At 45.0% G+C, this 21,522-nt stretch overlaps 1 protein-coding gene across 2 annotated transcripts; it reads left to right on the top strand.

The window, feature by feature from the left end:
- Positions 1 to 1,836: 1,836 nt before the first annotated feature.
- Positions 1,837 to 20,053, top strand: TMEM40 (transmembrane protein 40). 2 transcript variants are annotated; one of them, XM_009688195.2, is made up of 12 exons: positions 1,837 to 2,267; positions 5,705 to 5,761; positions 7,668 to 7,807; positions 8,363 to 8,516; positions 9,791 to 9,898; positions 11,795 to 11,830; positions 16,559 to 16,591; positions 18,055 to 18,120; positions 18,358 to 18,429; positions 18,515 to 18,589; positions 19,339 to 19,401; positions 19,863 to 20,053. In XM_009688195.2, exons 2-12 carry the CDS (start codon positions 5,713 to 5,715, stop codon positions 19,880 to 19,882), a joined length of 816 nt encoding a protein of 271 aa, XP_009686490.2. In that variant the 5' UTR covers positions 1,837 to 2,267; positions 5,705 to 5,712; the 3' UTR covers positions 19,883 to 20,053. The 2 variants fall into 2 exon arrangements, with proteins under 2 accessions (XP_009686490.2, XP_068763152.1); XM_068907051.1 differs by lacking the exon at positions 1,837 to 2,267 and adding an exon at positions 3,474 to 3,609.
- Positions 20,054 to 21,522: the final 1,469 nt, after the last annotated feature.

The following is a 21,522-nucleotide window of genomic DNA, read 5'->3' as shown; positions in this document are numbered from 1 at the left end:
GTATAACTGACAAATACACTGCCCTTTTGGAGCCTCTCTAGTAAACTCTGTACGCCAGCTAGTGCTTAATACATATGTGCTTTTTTAACTGACCAAAACACAACACTCAGACAGGCAAGGCTTTCCAAAGGATAAAAAAAACAAACTAACAGGAACTCCTACACCAGGACTCTAACAAGGGTCCTACTGAAAGGAAGTCAGCAAACCCAGAACTACATTTTAGTCCCTCAACTGGAAGATTAGCTTACCCCTAGACATGTCTAGGAGAGACTCAGGAAACCATAGGAGCTGGAGCACTTCCTTAGGTAAGCATGCAAGGGGCTAACAACTCCAAGAGGCCAGCCTAATGAAGGCTTAATTAATTAGTTAATCATTTACCCAGGGACAGCTGTGGTGGGAAGCAGAGTGGTGAAAATGCCTGTACCTGTGCAGCAGGTGTTCAGTCTCTGGGCTGGACTTCCTCTCCCACCTTGCTCACTGCCTTCTGCTGAGAGCTGGCTAGGTCAGAGCCTGTCTTCTGCTGGTGAAGAAGGAGGTCCCCTAAACAGAAAATAGTCCCATGATGGCTTAAGTTTAGTGTTGTACTGAAGGAGTTACGTGCTTCTGAGGTGAACAAGAAGGGCTCAGAGAAGAGCACCTGTGGGCACAGTAGGACAAGCGAAGCCAAACATGGAGGTGGCTGATTTTGTGTTACTCTAAGAGAGGTGGTGAGGATTACCAGGAAACAGTTTGTGTCTCTTCCTCCTGTCAAAAGCCAGAGCAGCAAGCCCCACAATCAAAGGAAATTGGTACTCTGAATGATATCCTGAGGAAACGTCTCGAATTTGAGAGGCAAGGCAGCCAGGAAGGTCAAAAATTAATTAACAAAGAATTAACAGCAGCCAGAGAGGATAAGACTGGAAACTTCTGTGTGACTCACGAGGAGCAGCAAGGGGAAAACCAAGCAAGGCGAGCTGCCGCGGTCAGGGCCACCTCCTGTCGGAGGGTGCTGACCCGCCAGCGGGCACACGCGTGCGGGGGTGCCACCCGCCTGCCCAGAGCCACCGCTCCGACTACCGCATAGCCGGTCCGGCGCAAAAGCAAACAGCGCTGGTCGACGAACGTAAGCGGCGCTCACCAGCGGGTGGGGAATTGCCTCCGGACAACTGCGCGATCTGAAAGACCTTTGTCTTCCGGGACTATTCATCCTGAACTCTGATATTTGCTGTTATCAGAACTTAAGGGGCCGTTATTAGACTTACTGATAGTGAAACAGGTTGCTGTGGAAGGGCAAAGAGAAAATTGCCTGTGTGCTACCGTTCCCGAAGGCCAGCCGGCCCTCGGCTCCATGGCGTAGCACTCAAGGGCGCCATGTTTTCCAGTGCACCTCAGTGCCTCCTGCCAGGCACCTGCTAAGCGTGCCGGCCGCCTTCGCGTTTTCAACACCCTCAGGCACCACAGTGTGTCCCCTCCCGCCGCCCCGAGGGGGAGGCCGGCCGGGCTCCGCCAGCGCCCGGGTCGGACGTGTCTGTGGGGGTGAGGCCCAGCCGGAGAGCGGGGACCGGTGTGGGCTGCGGCTGGGCAGGAGCCGGCACCGTTGCGGGGCTGCGGGCGCCGGGCTGGGCGAAGCGAGGTGGGGAGACCGGTTGGGGGCCGTTGGTGCCCGACACGGCCCCAAAATGGCAGCGTCGCTCCCAGCACGCGGGCTCCCCGGGCTGCCTGGATCAAGCCCGGGGCCACCTTTCCAGAAAGCTCCGGGCCAGGGAAATACACAAAACACCTCATCGCCGCGCCGGGCGTTGAGATCACGCGGCGTCGGCAGCCGAAATGACGAAACCAAACCACGTTTCTTCCCGTGAGTCAGGCCGGCGGCCCGGGGCCGAGCGCGCGGGGACGTCTCCCGGCCTGCCCCGGCCGCCCCTGGGGCGGCTCCCTGCCCCTCGGGACGCCCCGCGTGCTTTGCGTGCGTTTCTTGTTGCTCCTGAACACGTCACGATAACCGTGGCCGCAGCGCCGGTAGTCGCAGTTTCAGCATTACCTCCAAGTTCTTCCTGAATCTTTTACGGACGATTCTCTCTCTCTTTCTCTCTCTCTCTCTCTCTCTCTTTTTTTTTTTAATATACAAAATCCTTGGAGCAACCCCCGCTGCCCACCGCCGCTTGCCAGGAGGACGGACTTGTCCGCCTTAGCTTTACGCAGGCTGCGGACAGGAGGTCTGTGGGCTGCTGGTGAGCTCCTCCGCTTTCCTGCCGAGTTTCGAAACGGCCACGCGGACAAGCACGCGGCGCGTAAGTAGAAATTACAAATGCAACGATTTCAGATGGTGGATGAAAACGCGCACGGGCGCGCGGTAACCGGTCCGGCAGAGAGGCCGGAGAGCATGTCGCGAGACGCCTGGTGTTCGCAGACGCCGGGTGTGGGGCAGCGCAGTTGCTTGTACCTTGGCTCGCTGTCCGAGTTAAAAAGGAAGGAAAAACGAGCGGTGTGGCAGGGCCGGCTGGCTGACGGCGGCTTCCTGCTCGTCCCCGGTCGTTTTTCTACCTACCAGCTATTTTCAAGGACACCGTAGAAGCACCATGTCTTTGAGTTTGCTCCTTTTTCCCATGTCACCTATATTTGATGACGGGGAGCAGGGCAGACAAACAGCAGGATGATCTCCTTAGTGGCATTGCCTGAGGACGCCGGAGTAGAAACGGTTTCACAGGGAGTGCGTGAGTTTTTGTTTTCTCGCCGAAAGAAAGCGCCCCTGCCCCAGCCCTCAAGGACATCTTTTTCTGGAGCCAGCCATTAGGACCAAACGCAGTCCTAAAGGTGTGTTTTGAAAGGTTTGTTTAGTTTGATTTGAGAGCAGGCAGGGAGGGACTTCTGTTTATTTTTAAAATAAAATTTAGCAAGATTTGGTATCAGTACATAATTTAAAATGGAAGATAAAAATAGTTTTATTTGGACAAAGACAAAGGAAAACAGTTTAGAATTAGTCCACTTTTTTGTCTTAAAGTAAAAACAACTTTATTTTATTTTAATTGTTTGCTATCCCACTGAAGAATTTCTCCCAGTAATATTTCCACAACTAAACAAAAGTTGTTTCATAGGGCAGGTATTAACCTCACTTTCTAAAAAGCTACAAGTCCAACTCTGTACATGAACTTTTTTCTAATATGTTAAAAAGACCTCACTGCAATTAAGTTCTGATTTACTCTGGGGAAAGCAGGATAAGGTCTGTTCATGTCATTCCCCAAGGAGCTCCTAGCCAGCTGAAGCGCTGGTGTATCATCATCCTTCCCTATTATGTATAATCAACTGCACTGTTTTTAACACATATGGTAGCGTAATACTTGTAGTTATCCTTTGTTTAGACCTGATTCTCTTTCCAGAAGAACCATGGGGGAATTAATTGTCCAAATTTTCTGACAAAACTAGGTACCTAACTTCCTTAGTTAGTTAACGCTTGATGACTGACTCAGCTGAGTTGTGCTGGAGGCGCAGAAAGGGAGCCTACAGCAGACGTTGGCCGCTCCTGAACCTCTCATGGGATCTAGTCGAGCGCATAGCCTGCATCCAGGAGCTATCACACGGGGACGCATAAGTACATCAGGCAAATGTGTTTCCATTGCAGATACAGCTGAGCAGGTAGGTCGTTTAGGCCAGCAAATAAATAAAGTTTTAAGGTAAATCAGTCTGACAGCTAATGAGGTTGACCGTATCTCCTCTGCCTTCAGTGTTGTGTCTGCTCCTCCTTTGTGTGCAGCGGGATAGATGTGCTAGTGCCTACTGGCTCTCTTTGTCTTTGGGATGATTCAAAGCCAGCATAAGGCAGCTGCTAGAACAAGTTTGTGTGGCAGGAATAACACAACACACCCTGGTTGTGCCACTGAAAGTGGCCTTCTCTAGTTATTAGGAACCCCAAAGGCAAAATCTCTGAACTTCACTCTACAGTAAAACCTGTGGGAAATCTTTATAAATATCTTTATGAAACAAAATTTATCAGCCAAAAAGGAAATACTCATATTTAAAATAATTTTGTTCCTTTAGGCCTGGTATTTTAACTCTGCAAGCCAGCAGTCCACAAGCTATAGTCCACAAACAGGTGTATAGGGTGTACGCAAGAAAAGCAAACGCTCTTTGTTACACGGTTTAAGCTCAGTAAATAGGAGACCAAGGAAGATACTTAGGGATCTGCAAATGAAAAAGGCTGAAAACCACTGCTGGAGATATATAATTGTATAGAAATTATGTTCTTCACTGTGTGGCGTAGAATGGATTTATCCAAGGTGTGATATGCTGGGGTCCTATATTTCAACATCAGCGGTGCCTTACCTGGGCAGAGAGGAGAGCTGCATTTCCCACGTTGCCTGCCAGGTGCTCACACTCTCACATTGCCAGAGACTATTGCATAGTGCTGTTGCTACAGCAGTTAAGGGTGTAAGTGAGGCAAGGTTTGTGGGAGAGGTAATGACTTTTATTAGACTAATTAACAGAGTTGAAAGCTTAATTGTCCAAAAACTTGACAGTTTCTCCAACTCTATCACGTGCTTTAATAAAAGGTATTATCTGCCCATATAGATGATGTCTTGCATCATCAGGAATACTTTCAAAGTGTTCTCAAAATACTAACGTTTTTTCGCACAATACCTGTAGGAGGTAGGTAGCTGTGTTTTGGCCTTAGCCTTTTAAAGTGATTAAATACAGAGCCAAACAGCAAATCTGTGCCTAAAAAGAGCTTCAAACTAAGGACCTCATCACTCGAGGAACCCTTGCAGTACGGGAAAGAAGAAAACCCCCTCGAATCGCAGAACATGTGGGACCCTGCTCCCAAAGGTTTTGCAGATACTTTGGAGTCTGTTTGGGTCCAATTTCCTGTATACAAATGCTGACGTACTAAAAAAGAAAACTGTTCTGTTTCCATAATTAACAAATTTTCACTTACTTGTATGTCATTAACCCTCTGAAGATATTGACTGGACCTGTTTTGGAATTTGTATTAGAATAGTTTTCTAACTGATGATAGTCTCTACAGAATTGAAATTGCCCTTAGGAAAATGTCAGGTTTCCATCTGGAAAATACTTAGAATTCAAACTGCTTGATTGAAAGTGTTTTGTTGCATGGACCCAAAAGCCATATTATTAAAAAAAAAAAAGTATATGGGTATAAACTGTTTTCCTACTGTGCATTGCATAGTGGAAACAGTAGTTCAGGTTCCCCAAAAGTCTGCTTTTGCATCTCTCACTACAACAGTGTTTTAGCTGAAGTCTTGCATGAGGGGAGATGGAATCTGTGCAGGAAGCTTGGGCCGCATTTAAAGTGTAAGGATGTCAAAGGTAAAGAATAATCACTCTCTTTAGTGAATGAACAGTTCCTATTAAGTTACTCACATCTGTGGCAAATAGTTAATTAGACACCTTGGTATCTGCAAAAAACCCAACAATGTGAATGATCAAGTCTGGCTTCTTTTGGTTTTACTCATGATGATCGGAGTTTTATTCTTTCATAATAACCGTAAGGCCAGCCTAGCAAGAGTCACTCAGAGTAGTCGAGAATGGGTCATGGGAGGGTAAACGAATCATGATGTGAAATTCCCATTGCAACAGAGAAGTGATTTCAAAATTAAAGTCCCTAGAGACAGATGCCATGTCTGCAGAAAATCAAGTGTATGGTGGAAAAATAAAGAAGGTCAAACTGATGTATTTCTAAACAGTATCTGATTTTCCCCCCTCTTTCCAACAGGCGCAGCAATGGAGAACTTGAATGGCTTGCTCCCAGATCTTACTGAAGAGCTGCAAGGTAAGGATAACACACGAGGGCCAAAGCTTCTGCTTATTCCCACTGTGCAACAGTTTTTGCTGTAGTCATCCTGAACCAATGAAATTCATTTCCCATGAAAACATGCTCTATCCATCTTTTCCTTGCCTGTAAAATATCCTCTCCACTAGATGTGGTGGATTTCAAGCGACATGCCACGGATGTAATGTGTTTCTTCTTCTGATCTCTTCATTTCAATGTGAATAACAGAGCTGAAAGCCTGCTCTCTGTGCACTGCCACCAAAAGATGGCCTATAACAGGCCTTAGTCATCTGTGGGAGGGTAGCAAGATGTGACGGCAGACCTGCGAGGCAGTCCCAGCTCAGTGCCATGCTCTGACGGTGCTGTTGAGTCACCTCCATCACCCTGCTGCTGTTTAGACTCAGGTGTCTGGAGCTCAAGTGACTTCAAATCCTCTTTTCCAGCTTTTACCCACCAGTCCGTGCTCAAGAATGCCTCAGCCTTCAAGAGATTCCTCCTATGTATTCCCCTCTTCCCTCCCTGACCTGCATCTGTCCTCTCAAGTGCCCATTATTTTTACTTGACTGCAGCCTACAGGGCTGAGGTCATTGCTTTTATACACATGCAGCTTCAGCTCACCAAAGTCACATGGCTGCTGCAGCCACCTGTGCGCTGCTTCCTAAAAGAGTGCTGGAAGTGAACCTGAGCAAAGGTTAATTTGCCTTTGTTTGAATCTTCACTGGCTCTTTTGGCCTGTTCTAGCTTCTTCTCTTGAAGACAAAATTATCTAGGAGGGACTGGCCCCACCCAAGTCTGTGCCAGTTGGCCTTCGACAAGGGGTCAGTTCCTGAGCCTCTTTAATTTAGCAGTAGAGACATAAGAGAGAGTCCGATTTCTTGTCCCCAAACTTCCCCTGACAGTCAGACTAGAGCTGCAAAGCTCATGAGGGGAGCTCCGAGCATGTTGCATAGACACCTAGAAGATGTGGAGCAAAGGAAGGGGCTTTGCTTTGGGGTCGCTCAGACTTACAGCTCAGTCTAGGCACCACAAGCTACAAGCTCCCCCTCTGTATTTTCTGGTTAAAATGAAAGGAAAGGAAAGGAAAGAATGAATGCAGAGTCTCTGAGAGCCATAAAAGATCTTTTATCTAGAAACCACCCCTGCAGACAATTATGAGACTGCTGCCCAAGCTCTGTGCCCATGAGCAGTGTCCCCCACCCCGCACATGCCACAGACACGGTCCAGCTGCCAGGAGGCCTTTGCTTCAGCCACACTTGTCTGGCTCCCGTCTGAGCTCAACCCCAAAGGGCCTCTGGCCGATGTGCTCTTTCTCTGCCTCCCGACCAAATTCATGCTGCCCCTGGTAGCTGCTCAGTTTCTGCTGTAGCCAATGGTCTAGCAAAGAAGGACCGTCACGCCATCAGGGCGCTAGCATGCTGCGAGAGAGACCAGCAGTCAGTTCCCTGTCCCTCCGCAGGCTTCCTGTCTGGCCGCAGACATGCGCTTGTGGGAATTCAGATGTGTGAAGGGATTTTGCTGTGCATTAAATGCTTAATGCTGTGTAGAAAAACCTACGGTTTCAGTATCTCAGTACCCTGATACCTGGCCCTTTGCCTCTTTGTGCCTCGATTCCCTATCTATAAAATAGCATGATCAAAGCAAACACCCATTAAATAGCCGGGAATACTTCCCCTGCTTCTTTTACTGAGACAACAGCATCACAAAGATGTTGGTCATCTATGCGGACTATTGATATTTCTCTACTGGTTTTTGGCAAGGTGGGTTTCTTTGTACAAACAGCACCACTCTCCTTCCTATAAGGAAACACGCTGCAGAGTCTGAAGCCTGTCAGCACCAGGCCTCCACCGAGCATGACAAGAACACCACCACTGCTGCTGCATAGTGATTTGCCCATTTTTCCTCCTAGACATTTTTCGGGGTGCTTTTACTGCTGATGCCAATTACTTGGGGAACCATGAGAAAATGAATCAGTCCTTCTGGGAATCACTCGTAAAATGTTTAGCCACCACTGACCCAGCTATCCTGAATACTGAAGAAAAAAACACTGTAAGTTATTAAAGAAACATACATTCTTTGCAAAACACTGTTATACAGATAATTTTGTACTTCCTTGCTATTCTTTGGGAGGAGAAAACATCCAGTCCAATTATCTGGTATGCTAAACCACCCCAAGTGGTGTAAAGGGGCCTTTACATAAATGAGACATGGGCCACTGCTTTTTTATTTCATCATTCTCCATGTGCAAAAAAATAATTTTCCAGAGGGGCTGGCCTCGTATGTATGATACTGCAGAGACTGTATGTCTGTTTTCAGATCCTGTAATGTATTTCTCCAGCTCTTTAAAAAGTTAAATTTTGTGCACCACAGTTCTCTCCCGGTTGATAGCTCCTCTCTGGGTTGCTGAAAGGAGTTTAGGTTCTCTTCCCCTCTTTGGTTTTACTCCTTGTCCCCAGTTTCCCCCTCGTAAAGTGTGAGGTGGGGGGAGTGGGGTTGTATTTCCCACAGATGGGACGAGAGACATTCATTTGTACAGCAGGATCTGGTCACACATGCTAGGTTTTATCGGAAAGGCTATTTGCTGTTTACTCACCTTTCCTTCAGCTGCTCAACAGATGCAATGTCCTGCCTGGAGGCTGTGCAGCCTGCCTGAAAGTCATAGGGAAGAAAGGAGCCAGGGCAATGGCTGTTCTTTACCTCTTGCTGAAGACAACCAACCCATCTGGATATAGGCAGCTGCCCAGCTCCAAGGGAAAGGGTGAGTCCTACCTGGCTGCCCTTCAGCCGTTTTGGTAAAGTAACAGCACTGCTACTGGGACTTGACGCTTGTCAGAAAACTCTGACGCATGCTTGGAAGTGACTATCAGTGAATTACTGTAAAATGTCTAGAAATACTTCTTATAAAAATCACTTAGGTATGGTGATGATGGGAGCCAAAGATAAGACTCTATTTTATTTTAGTTTGCATTGGCTTCTTGAGGAAAAAGCCTTGGTCATTTAGGGAGGGAGGAAACCTTGCCTGGGGCAGTGATGCCAAAGAAATTTCTCTGAATTACAGCAGTGGCCCAGTTTTTCCTCTCTAACTGGATTCACCGCAGTTAAGACACTTGTTTGCATGGACTGTTATCCAGCTGGTCTGGAGCTCTCTGAGCTCCAAAAGAGGGAAGAATTCTGAGCTGAGCTGCTGAAAATATTTTTGCAATTCTCCCTAGCATGTGTAGTAGTAACTAAAAGGAGTGGATAGATGGTGCTGCTTAGGGTGCCAGGCCAGGTAACAAGATTCAGACAGACTCCACTGCACTTCTCTTTTGCCTTGTTGTCCAATAAAAAATGAAGTGCAGCTCCCCAAGGTCATCATCATCATTAATACGTCACAGAGTTGTATTCATTCGTGTCCAGTCATGAATGTCTAAATATCACAACTAACAGTGAAGAGACGCACAGACCTTCCCACTCTCAGCACAGAGCTGAATTTGAAGCCATTAAGAACCACCTAAAACTCCAGCCACACAAGCTCAGAGCCCTTCACTGCCTGGCCCAGGAGTGTTCCTGCAGGTTTTTCTGGCAAGTTTTCCATTCCTGGGTGATTTGGCCTAGCCGGCTTTGAGGACTCTGCCATATGCCACAAGAGGGTGCTGGCTTTGCAGCATAAATACAGGGAACCCAGCAAAAATCATAGTGATGTAAAGTAGCCCAGGAGATGGAGAACAACTTTCTCCAGCTATTGCTTTAGGGAACGGGAATTTTCATAGCGGTAACATTATGGGTAAATTGAGGGACAGAGAAAGAGGCCTAGGTACCTACCACAACGGTTTGAAAAAGGCTAAACAGTGGTGTCCATGATGCTTTTATTTTTAATGATTTGTACTACTCCTCGTGTGCAAAAAGCATGGCTGAAATAAGGCTAAGGGCCTGATTTCCTGTCAGGCTACCCTTAATACAGCATGTGAAACATTGTTAATCCATCATTGCAAAGCAGAGAAAATGTATATAGTTGTTTCAATAAGTTTTTTTCTCTATATGTCACAACAGATGAAAAACTGAAATTCCTGAAGAGATGGGAAAGGAATTTCATGCTTTCACAAGGGAAAAAGAAAGGTGAAAGTTCATCCCAGGAGTCTATGGATGAAGATCCACAAGGTAAAGAGAATTTATTTTATTTTTCCCTGACACACAAATTAGTTATAGTGAGTGTTCAGAAGAGATTTACATAGAAGACCTGCACCAATTCAGGAGCAATTGTGCAGAACTCGAAAAAAATAAAGAAACTATGCAAAAGAGACAACACAGAAAATAACCAATATCTCTACATTCAGCAGCAGCAAAATAGTGGCTGCCTCATGCCCCTGTGGAAGCTGGAGTTTTTGGAAATGTAGGAAGCTGCTGCAAGGTTCCTTCCCAAATAAATTCATATCAGCTCGTAACTTCTACAGACCGCAATTAATTGTGCTCTTGCTGAAGCTTGTGCTATAGCAGGAGGCAAATAATAGTTAATGTATAGCAGTAGCTGGTGATGCTGTAGACCTTCCCTAGCATTTTTTTCCTTAATAGCAAACATCAGCAGTGTATCAAAAGTCACTCTGGCTGCCACTAAACCATTTAATTCAAGAAAAATCAGAGACTAAGAAAGCGTCAGGCAACACAGAAGTGCTAACGCTGATATTGGCTTATTCTGTCACAGAAAGCCACTAAGGATGGATTGAAACCAAATGAGTTGCATTTAGAAATAACTTAAAAAATGGTTAGCGGTGCTGCTGATGTTTTTGTGTTTAAAAATCGGAGTTTTCTTGCTATACCCCTTTATACCAATTACCCTATCTTCAGAAAGATTTTGCTCTTTCTCTCCTATTCAACCAGCTTTAAAGAGAGCTGTGAGGCAAGAACAGCTAATAATGGCCCTTGCATTTCAAAGCCTTGATTTCTGACCACATATCCTGTGGCCATAATTATATTATCAGCAAACAGCTAGAGTGTTGTTGTTTGATACTGCTGGCACATTTGCTTTAGGCCTGATAGAAAACACTTTCTCTATCCAGGTAATGTTGAGGAATATTTAGGAAGAGGGAAAATTGAAGGCCAATTACACAGAGGTAGGACAAAGTAACAGCAGTATTGTTTTTACTGGAGACAACCAATATAGAACAACAAAAGGATCACTTCTGGCATTCTTCAGCCAGAAGAATGGTCTGGTTCAAAGTCTGGTGACTTTGAAATAAAAGTATATTAATGCTCCACAGGCAGCATTAGGCATAGGCAAAGGACCAGTCAGAATTTAGCTGTAGAAAAGGTATTTCCTGAAAGACAAAGCAGAAGTAGTACTAACCACAGAGCATGACTGAGCGTTAGAGTTGAGTCAGGAGAATAGCAAAACCTAGAGTCATGGGAGAACTTCTGCTCTCTGGGTCTGCATAGACAGTTGCCACTGAAAAACAGCAAAAGCTTTTTGGAAACATCTACCACAGGAAGCTGGTCAGGATGTTACAGGATCTGCTGTCAGCCCCCATGACTGACTGGAGACAATCAGTGAAGACCATGCCTTGCATCTTGGTGCCAAAGCTTTTCCCTTCTTTCTAAAGAAAAAAAAATGAAAAAAAGTACAATGCAGATAAAGAAAAGATCCTGTGTCAACACACAGAAATAGCATTAGCTTGTGGTATAGAACTATGGATGTAAAAAAGTTAAGGCTTTAATCATTCAGTTAACATCTTAAATTGATCTCAGACCGGATGCAAGAGCAGCTTATTTAAACTGGCATCAGTAGATTTAATTTATCTCACAGGAGTCTGATTATACCTGACTGCAGTCACTGTGAGAGAAAGAATACGGTGGGTTAATACTCTGTCCATACTTCCTGTAGATGCTAAACTGCCTGACCCACAAATGAGCTGCCCTTTTTAAAGAGCAAGAGTTGGAATCTCTGCTGTCACACTTACACAATCATACTAATTTCAATAGAATTGCATGGGTAGGACTGGCAGAAAGATATGCATAGTCATTATAGATATTAATCTACGTCAACTTTGTGTAATATTTTAGGTATACCAGGGGAGGTTGTTCCCTATGGAGATTCAGGTAAGCGTTCTCAGGTAACAACTTTGTTCTGCTGGAAAGAGGACTCTAACTGCAGTCTCTTTTTTTCTGACTTTATTACATTCAAAATCCAATGAATTCCTGTTAACCTGGTGTTAGGCTTGGGCACGGTGCAGAATTGCAGTGAACAGTCACCTACTATGCAGGTAATCTGTTGATCTGTATGAGGTGTTCTAGCAGATTAAAGTATTAAGTGCCCAATTTCTTGTACGTCTGCCAAAGGCATGTAGGATCAGCCTAAAGCAGTTCTGTCATCTCTTTTAGGGGAAAATCTAGTTGCTTGTTGAGCAACTACTCAGACTTTCCCCAAAAGCCAGACGGTTTCCAGCATTCCCTGCTGTTCTCTATCCCCCTGCTGAGTAGGGATGCAAGAGGAGGAGTAGACGAGTTTTCCAAGTTAACAACTGGCTGCGCCGCTGGTGTTGGCAACAGGACTTTGGTTTCTATGACCATGGGACCCTGTTGGAAGATCAACAGCTGATGGGGAGTGATGGGATCCACCTTACCAAGCGGGGCACGTGCGTCTTTGCCAACAGATTGGCCAGTCTGGTAAGGAGGGCTTTAAACTAGGCAAGATGGGGGAAGGGGAGTGGTATAGTGGCAGGAGAGTCAGTAAAACACCGCTCAAGTCAGGATGCCTCCAGCAGGTGCATACAGCCAGGGGAGACAGCATGCAACATGGCTATGGAGGATCCTCTTGCACCTCTCCTGGGAAGCTTGCATGCTTGACTGGCTCTCTGAAATGCCTGTATACCAATGCACGCAGCATGGGGAATAAACAGGAAGAGTTAGAGATCTGTGTGCGGTCGCAGGGCCATGATCTCATTGCAGTTACGGAGACATGGTGGGATAGCTCACATGACTGGGATGCTGTCACGGATGGCTATGTGCTTTTTAGGAAAGACAGGCCAAGAAGGCGAGGTGGTAGAGTTGCTCTTTATGTGAGGGAGCAACTAGAATGTATGGAGCTCTGCCTTGGGGTGGATGAAGAGCAAGTTGAGAGCCTATGGGTAAGGATTAAAGGGCAGGCTAACATGGGTGACACGGTTGTGGGGGTTCACTACAGGCCACCTGACCAGGAGGAAGTCATCGATGAGGCCTTCTACAGACAGCTGGAAGTAGCCTCACGATCACAGGCCCTGGTTCTCCTGGGAGACTTCAACCACCCTGACATCTGTTGGCAAGACAGCACAGCTAAGCACAAACAGTCGAGGAGGTTCCTGCAGAGGATTGATGATAATTTCTTGACTCAGGTGGTGGAGACGCCAACGAGGAGAGGTGCAATGCTAGACCTTGTACTAACGAACAAAGAAGGTCTAGTTGGAGATGCGAAGGTTGGGGGCAGCCTTGCCTGCAGTGACCATGAGATGGTGGAGTTCAGGATCCTACAAGGAGGGAGCAGGGCAATGAGTAGGATTGCAACGCTGGACTTCAGGAGAGCTGACTTTGGCCTCTTCAGGGACCTACTTGGAGGAATCTCATGGGGTAGGGCCATAGAAGGAAGAGGGGTCCAAGAAAGCTGGTTAATATTCAAGCATCACCTCCTCCAGGCTCAAGATCAGTGCATCCCTCTGAGTAAGAAGTCCAGCAAAGTGGGCAGGAGACCTGCATGGATGAGCAAGGAACTGCTGGCAAAACTCCCAACAGAAGAAGGAAGTGTACAGAATGTGGAAAAGGGGGCAGGCCACTTGGGAGGAATACAGAGACATTGTCAGAGTGTGCAGGGATGTGACAAGGAAGGCTAAGGCCCAGTTGGAATTAAATCTGGCAAGGGATGTCAAGGACAACAAAAAGGGGTTCTTCAAATACATCAATAGCAAAAGGAAGACTAGGGAAAACGTGGGCCCGCTGCTGAATGGGGCGGGTGCCCTGGTGACGAAGGATACAGAGAAGGCAGAGTTATTGAATGCTGCCTTTGCTTCCGTCTTCACTGCTAAGGCCAGTCCTGAGGAATTCCAGACCTTGGAGGCAAGAGAGGAAGGCTGGAGAAAGGAAGACTCTCCCTTGGTGGAGGAGGATCAGGTTAGAGATCTTTTGTCCAAACTTGACATCCACAAATCCACGGGCCCCGATGGGATGCAGCCACGAGTGCTGAGGGAGCTGGCGGATGTTATCGCTAGGCCACTCTCCATCATCTTGGAAAGGTCCTGGAGATCAGGAGAGGTGCCTGAGGACTGGAAGAAAGCCAATGTCACCCCAGTCTTCAAAAAGGGCAAGAAGGAGGAGCCAGGAAACTACAGGCCTGTCAGCCTCACCTCCATCCCTGGAAAGGTGATGGAACAGCTCCTCCTGGAGGTCATCACTAAGCATCTGGAGGACAAGAAGGTGATCAGGAGTAGTCAGCATGGATTCACCAAAGGGAATCATGTTTGACCAATCTGATAGCCTTCTCTGATGGAATGACTGGCTGGGTAGATGAGGGGAGAGCAGTGGATGTTGTCTGCCTGGACTTCAGCAAGGCTTTTGACACTGTCTCCCATCACATCCTCGTAGGTAAACTCAGGAAGTGTGGGCTAGACGAGTGGACAGTGAGGTGGATTGAGAACTGGCTGGATGGCCGAGCTCAGAGGGTTGTGGTGAATGGTGCAGAGTCAAGTTGGAGGCCTGTGGCTAGTGGTGTCCCCCAGGGGTCAGTCCTGGGTCCAGTCTTGTTCAATATATTCATCAATGACCTGGAGGAAGGGACAGAGTGCACCCGCAGCAAGTTTGCTGATGATACTAAACTGGGGGGAGAGGCTAACACACCAGAAGGCTGTGCTGCCATTCAGAGGGACCTGGACAGGCTGGAGAGCTGGGCAGAGAGGAACCTCCTGAAGTTCAACAAAGGCAAGTGCGGGGTCCTGCGCCTAGGGAGGAATAATCCCATGCACCAGTACAGGCTGGGGGTTGACCTGCTGGAAAGTAGCTCTGCAGAGAAGGACCTGGGAGTGCTGGTGGACAACAAGTGAAGCATGAGCCAGCAGTGTGCCCTTGTGGCCAAGAAGGCCAATGGTCTCCTGGGGTGCATTAGGCAGAGTGTTGCCAGCAGGTCGAGGGAGGTGATCCTGCCCCTCTCCTCAGCCCTGCGGAGGCCTCCCCTGGAGTACTGTGTCCAGTTCTGGGCTCCCCAGTACAAGAGAGACATGGCACTCCTGGAGAGAGTCCAGCGGAGGGCTACCAAGATGATTAGAGGGCTGGAGCACCTCTCCTAGGAAGAAAGACTGCGAGAGCTGGGCCTGTTCAGCCTGGAGAAGAGAAGATTGAGAGGGGATCTCATCAACGTGTACAAGTATCTGAAGGGGGAGTGTCAAGAGGATGAGGCCAGCCTCTTCTCCGTGGTGCCCTGCAACAGGACAAGAGGCAATGGGCAGAAACTGAAACCCAGGAAGTTCCATCTGAAGCTGAGGAAAAACTTCTTCACTGTGAGGGTGACAGAGCACCGGCACAGGTTGCCCAGAGAGGTAGTGGAGTCTCCTTCGCTGGAGATATTCAAAAGCCGTCTGGATGTGATCCTGGGCAATATGCTCTAGGTGACCCTGCTTGAGCAGGGGGGTTGGACTAGATGATCTCCAGAGGTCCCTTCCAACCTAAACGATTCTGTGTGATTCTGTGATTGGCAGAGAGCTGGAACCTGGTTTCAGTAAGATGATAACATTCAGCTCTGAATACCTCCCTCACTTAGCTCAGAGCATTCTCCACCAAGGGAGGATACTAGGTGAAAGCCAAGTGACAAGCAACACAAAAACACTGCTAGTCAAGAGGCTTAGAGAGACTCACAGTATAAACGCCAATTTCCATTTATCAGGGACTGCTGAGCAACAGCAAAACAGGTGCTAACAGCCCACAGTAGGAACTTTTCAGTGACCTGACTGCATTGTGGACTTCATCCCTCCTACTCCAAGACAAACGCCACATTTATTAGTTATCAGAGGCAGAGAGCGGTGGGACTTGTCCCAGCAGACTGACCTTTCAGAGAGGACACCTGCCCAGCCACTTTCTGTCCCGTAAAGTAAAGAAAAGTAGCTGTAACTTGGACTCCTTCCGCTGAGGACAGAGCTGGGAAGAGGATGCAAGTGGCAGCATAATCCCCAGAGGAGATTTTGTATGATCTGTCACTGCGGAGCTACATAAAACACCAGGATAGAGGACTATATCATAATATAACATTCTCCCCACTCATTCTCCTGCCAGGCGCGGAAAGAGATCTACAGGGTTTCCAGTTGTCAGATGGCCTTGAGGTGCCACCTCTCATCAAGGCCTTTGTTCAGTTCCAGCTTACTTCAATGCACAGTACTGAGCTACTGAAAACACTTAGCTGGTGCAGGATACCCACTGCCTTAGATGGGTTCAAGGGATACATATAAAGGCTTGTGTCCTTGGCTCTGCTTGGTTCCAGCTTCAGTTCGAGCAGTTGTATATTAACACAGAATCAATCAATCATCTATTGCCCAGATGTTTCAAAGACGCTTGGGATCACAGTGAATAGGCACAGTTTTATTGTGATCAATTCTTGGGGTTCTTTTGCTTCCTTCCTTTCCTGATACTTCTTAGTTTTATCTATACTGAGTCACCAGATTGGCAAATACATGCCCTGCTTGCTACTGCTGATAATGTTGGGAAACAAGCTGTTCTGCAATCAGCTGTTGGCAAAGGCATATTGTTTCTAACTGTTGCAAATATGCAGGTGTTTTCACCTTCAGAAATAAAGCATAAAACTGTGTTGCTTTTCAGAGATAACCAGAAGAGAAGACGCAATTGCAGATGGTAAATATAAAGAAGCAAACTGAGAAGATTTTTTGTTTGTTGTTTAAAACAGTATGTGTGCTTTTTCTTCTGGATGCTGTCTTTCAGTAATCAGTTTGCTTAGTGATAACTATGCCAGCTCCTTGGTGCCTAGATATTTCTTAAAGAAATATTTGAAGTTTTGGAATAGTTATTAAAATGCAATTTAATGCTTTAATAGAACAAATGCTGTGCAAGTCATTCAATGATACAAGAGTTACAAGGGGACTATTGCATTTAGGAAGCAGAGCAATACAGAACAGACACTTGGCAGCTATGTATTGGTGTTCTGATAAATTCTGTGTGTATAGGTCATTCATACACACACATGCAAACAGAGCAACATTTGTGAATCAGAGTAGTGCAATACTATGTTAATGTTAATAACCAAATTATTGAGTTTATCATAAAACCAGAACTGGATCGATCCAAAATCCACAAAGAATCAAAATTCACAAATGTGAATCATGTATCAGAACAGAATTTCTCTGCAAATTTTAGTTGCTTCATGGTTCAAAAGCACAATAGCAAAAGTCTGTAGTTGATTTGAATTTTAAAGTTTTTTCCCATAGTCTCCTGTTACATCTTTAGGTAAAATGAAATTCACTATTAGTCAGTGAATGCCTGGACCCTCAGTGTAAGTGAAATTAGCATCTAAAACTTGTGAAGAATCAACCCCCACAGGCTTATAATACAGCAGATTGCCTAAAGGACTTCTCAAGCAGTCAGCAAACATAAAGGGGGAAAAAATGCTTTGGATATGCAACTGGAAATCTGGTAAAATATCCAGCTCTTTCTGCCTTTTGCCAACACAGTCACAGAAAGAGCAGAATTTGGCAATTCTGCTTGCAACCAGCATAGAGCAAAAACCCATCTACTTAAACCTCTAAAGAGATCTAGCTATTTTTTAATGTTGTTCCTTCTACATATCAGTATAACATACATCTATAATACATTAAGAACTGTAACTGACAATTAACCAGTTTGGGGGATGCAGAAATACTTTAACATCAGTCGATTGGTGGTACTCTTATTAGCATAATGATAAAGAATGTTTTATTATAGCAGCTGAAACTGTGCAAAGCACCTAAGAACCAAACAGAAGCTCCCTTGTCCGGCTGCTTTACTCCCCCACTGTAATTTTGAGACTATTGATTCTCTCAGACTAGATATAAAAGACCCAGTATTGGTATTGTCAATTCAACCATCTGATGGTGCTGTTTTTTTTAAAACTGCTACAAGTTATTTGCAAAGCACTTTTTGGGTGATTTTAAAATTGCTAGTTTGATCTTTCTGAAAGGCTCACAAATCTTTCCTTTGAACACACAGACTTTTTAACATAGATTCTGCTTTGAGAGAATCAACTTCAGATACAAAAAGGGAAAGTAACTTAAAACTAAAATTTCAGAGTTCCATGGCAATAAAAGGAATTGCTTTTCTTCTAGCATATGAGAATGACAGCACTCACCTCCCTCAGCGGACCGGATGGTGGATGGGCATACGGAAGGATGGTAACAATCTTTTTATTTTTTATTTAGCTGGTCTCGACCCTAATGAGCCTTGCTACGAATAAGATCTCTGGCTCAAAAAGTTTCTTTCCAACTTATGAGTAGTTTGTTGAAGTTCACAGGGACTACTCACAAGATAATTTTTGTGCATGTGTGTGATTTGCAGTTGAGTCTAATGCATGAGGCATTTCATGTAGAAATAGCCTTTATTCATGACCTAATTTCCCCTCTCTGTTTCAGATGAATTCTTTCATTTTGTCATTCTTTGCTTTGCCATTGGAGCTTTACTAATTTGTTATTACTACTACAAAGGTAAGGCAAGGCTTTAATAGAAGGATAAATTGTTGCACACTTGAGAATGGACAAAGCCAAACAATCATTTATTTTGTTTCCTTAGATTGGACTATTTCTCTTGGAATTGGTTTAATCACCTTTGCTTCCCTGGAAACCACTGGGATATACTTTGGTCTAGGTGCGTGTTCTTATAGTAACCAGCTCGATATCAATACCAAGGATAGAGGTTCACACAACCATTTAACCCATGCAAGTCTAGAAAAATACTAGTACTGAGACTCTGTAAATCATCACATAACTATCTTGTAACATCTCATTCACAATTACACAATGTGTCTGGAGACAAATATGTCTCAGTGACACTGATCATTCTCAATGATCACAAGACCCTGAGTCACCCCTTGCGGTAGCAATGGCTGCACACTAAGTTGTCATGACAACGTATCATTTTAGCAGCATGGCATTCTTCCTGGACACACTCTGCAAGGTGCTGCACACGCAGCACACACCTCTTTCATTCCCTGCAAGCAAGGCTGCTGAGGTCCGTTAGGAGCAGCCCTCAGCAGAACCTGGGTTGTGGCAGCTGCTGGGAATTATAAAAACTCAGGGATTCCAGGCAATCCTCATGGATCTCATAGAGAAAGATGCAGCTAGCAGCAAGTTAGGGCTTCCCAATTCAGAACAGAAGTTTCCTCTGTAATCTTCCACTAACATGTTTAGTAGGTATTAGATGGTTCTGTCAGAAAGCAGCCTCACCACAGCTCTGTTATTAATGATATTACAGAAGTACCTGTTTAAATACTCGGCTTACATCCATAAATATTACAAGTGTCAGTGTTCGGTTTTTGCCCTTTTGCTATTTTTTATGCTTTATGTTGCTATCTGATTCATCTTGAAAATATGTCTGTGGTTTGTTTTCACAATTAGTGCATCGAATTCGGAGTGTACTTCACAGTTTTGTTCCTCTGATTGCGAAAATCAGGCCAACAGGTAATAGTGCTTTTCTTATTGACTGCAGGTATATTCCTTAGACCTCACTGGGTATTTCATTTTAGTTAACTCTTAACACCAGTTTCTCTAAATTAGAATTTCTTAACTTAAAAAAGTATTTCACTACAGTCCATTACAGCTTCTTGGTTTTGGAAATGAATTATTCTTAACTCTTTCCAAGTGACAGAGTATTTTCAGATTTTTAATATTCTGCCCTGTATGGGACATTAATTTTGCTGGCAATATGTGAATGAGACTTATATAGCTCAATTAAAATTTGAGTATGTGGGGACAGTTTCCTATGTCTGGTCCTCAAACAGACTCCAGGCTCATCTCTATTTGTGTTCATGGAATAAAAGATACGAAGAATGTGGAAAAGTTGCATCAGGGGCTAACAGTAGACATGTGACATTTATGTGAACACTCTGGTCCTGACAGTCTTCTCTTTCTTTATCATGCAGGTATGAGGAAAGTTGCCTAGGAGGAGTATTTCAGGGGAGTTCCACAGATCCCTGCTGTCTGCATTTCTAGTATTAAAAGAACTGTTTTATGAGAGGCAGTCATAAAAACTTGATGGCTATTATAAAATATTGAAATATTAAACCATAGAAACATGTCATTCCCTCCACTCAAAAATAAACCTACAACTGTGGTACTGAGTCCTTTTCTTCTGAAGTTGTCCATGGCTCAGCAGAGCTCATTAGACAATCTAGGTTTATAAATCAATTCCGTGTGTTTTAATACATCACATTCTCCTTCCTTCCCCCATGCACTCATGTTAGTCTGGTCACAGTTTATCAAAAAATCAACAAAAAGTTCTAAATTATCCTCAGCTGGTTCTAGATTAGGCTCTGGATGTTTCAATAGGAATCTTGGCACTCGCAAAGCCACCTCCTCCTCACCCCTTGTGATGCTGCAAACCAGGCAAACACCAGCTGCTTGCTTACACAGCTGAGCCCCAACAGTGCAATAGCACTGAAGCAGATTAATTTGTTGTGGCAGAACTCAATATAGTGGGTGTATAATGATTTCACCCAGTGAAAGCTGGGTGAGATTTTACATGTAGTGACATAATTGTACAATAATGAAATTATTATTGGCAGCAAATTTCATCTCTTCTGAGGGGAAAAAGAAAATGCTTGATCCTACCGATCCTCCACTTTTTTTTTTTCTTCTGGTAAAATAAAGTGCAACGTTGCCATTCCTGTCATTTTATAGGGATCTCTTACATGTGTTTATGCAGGGCTAAGTGCAGTCATAAACAGACTGGAAAAAAAAAAGATACCTTTAATACCAAGTTGTGCGCAGATCTGCACCAACACAACAGAACAGTTATCTAAACATGTCAGGGGACATGCTACTAAATTTAGCAATAGATATGAATACAAGTTGTTTTGTAATATTTATATTCTCATTTACATGTACTATATATATGTCTTTGTAGAAATCTTCTGTCATACCAAAATACTGCATATTTTTTACTCTGAAAATAAAGTCTTGCTCAGACCAGTGTAACGCTGTTAGTGTCAAGTGGCTTTTGTTTGAACTGAACACTGCGTATAGTCACCCTGCTCTGATGACAATAGCTTCTTCAGTTTCTTCTGCTGTATAACATCTTTCAGAAAGGTAGTTTGTGGGAATAGTCAGGATGATGAAAACATACTTTAGTACTACATACGCTTTCAGATTTTCAAATTTGGTACATTGCAATCCAGAGAATAACCACCTTTTTTTAAACAACCAGAAGCCACTTAAGGATAACATAGAAGTAGCAAAACATATCAAACACTGGAACCAATCATGTGAGGTGAACAGCTCGTCCAACTCAGAGCAACTCGCATGAGAACAGTTAGTTCTATGGAAAAAGCAACTTACGTTTAAGTCACATCCTCTCAGGTAGTGGAGAAGTTCCTGCTGTTCCTTCAGATCCTCCTTCCTAAGTCTCTCTCAGCGTTCAAAATGCTCCTGCCTCTTGCCCAATGCAATGCTGTGATTCTGGTCTCCCTTCTTACCCTCGTTGCAACACTGCCCAAGCACCCAAAAATATGATCATAGTTCCTAAGATGGCTATCTGTCCCCTTAATAAGCACAAGGCTCACATGAGCCACCATTCTCCGAAGC

The sequence above is a fragment of the Struthio camelus genome, chromosome 14 (assembly GCF_040807025.1).
Source record: "Struthio camelus isolate bStrCam1 chromosome 14, bStrCam1.hap1, whole genome shotgun sequence".
Lineage (NCBI taxonomy): Eukaryota > Metazoa > Chordata > Aves > Struthioniformes > Struthionidae > Struthio > Struthio camelus.
The sequence above is the reverse complement of the archived record's forward strand: the minus strand, read 5'-3'. Positions and strand labels throughout refer to the sequence as shown.

Bases quoted from the DNA above. Each gene is read 5' to 3' on its own strand.
- TMEM40 (XM_009688195.2), top strand. From the start codon at position 5,713: ATGGAGAACTTGAATGGCTTGCTCCCAGATCTTACTGAAGAGCTGCAA. The intron at 8,517-9,790 runs GTGAGTCCTACC...ATGTCACAACAG, and splicing joins GCCCAGCTCCAAGGGAAAGG to ATGAAAAACTGAAATTCCTG. The intron at 18,430-18,514 runs GTAAGGCAAGGC...TTGTTTCCTTAG, and splicing joins TTGTTATTACTACTACAAAG to ATTGGACTATTTCTCTTGGA.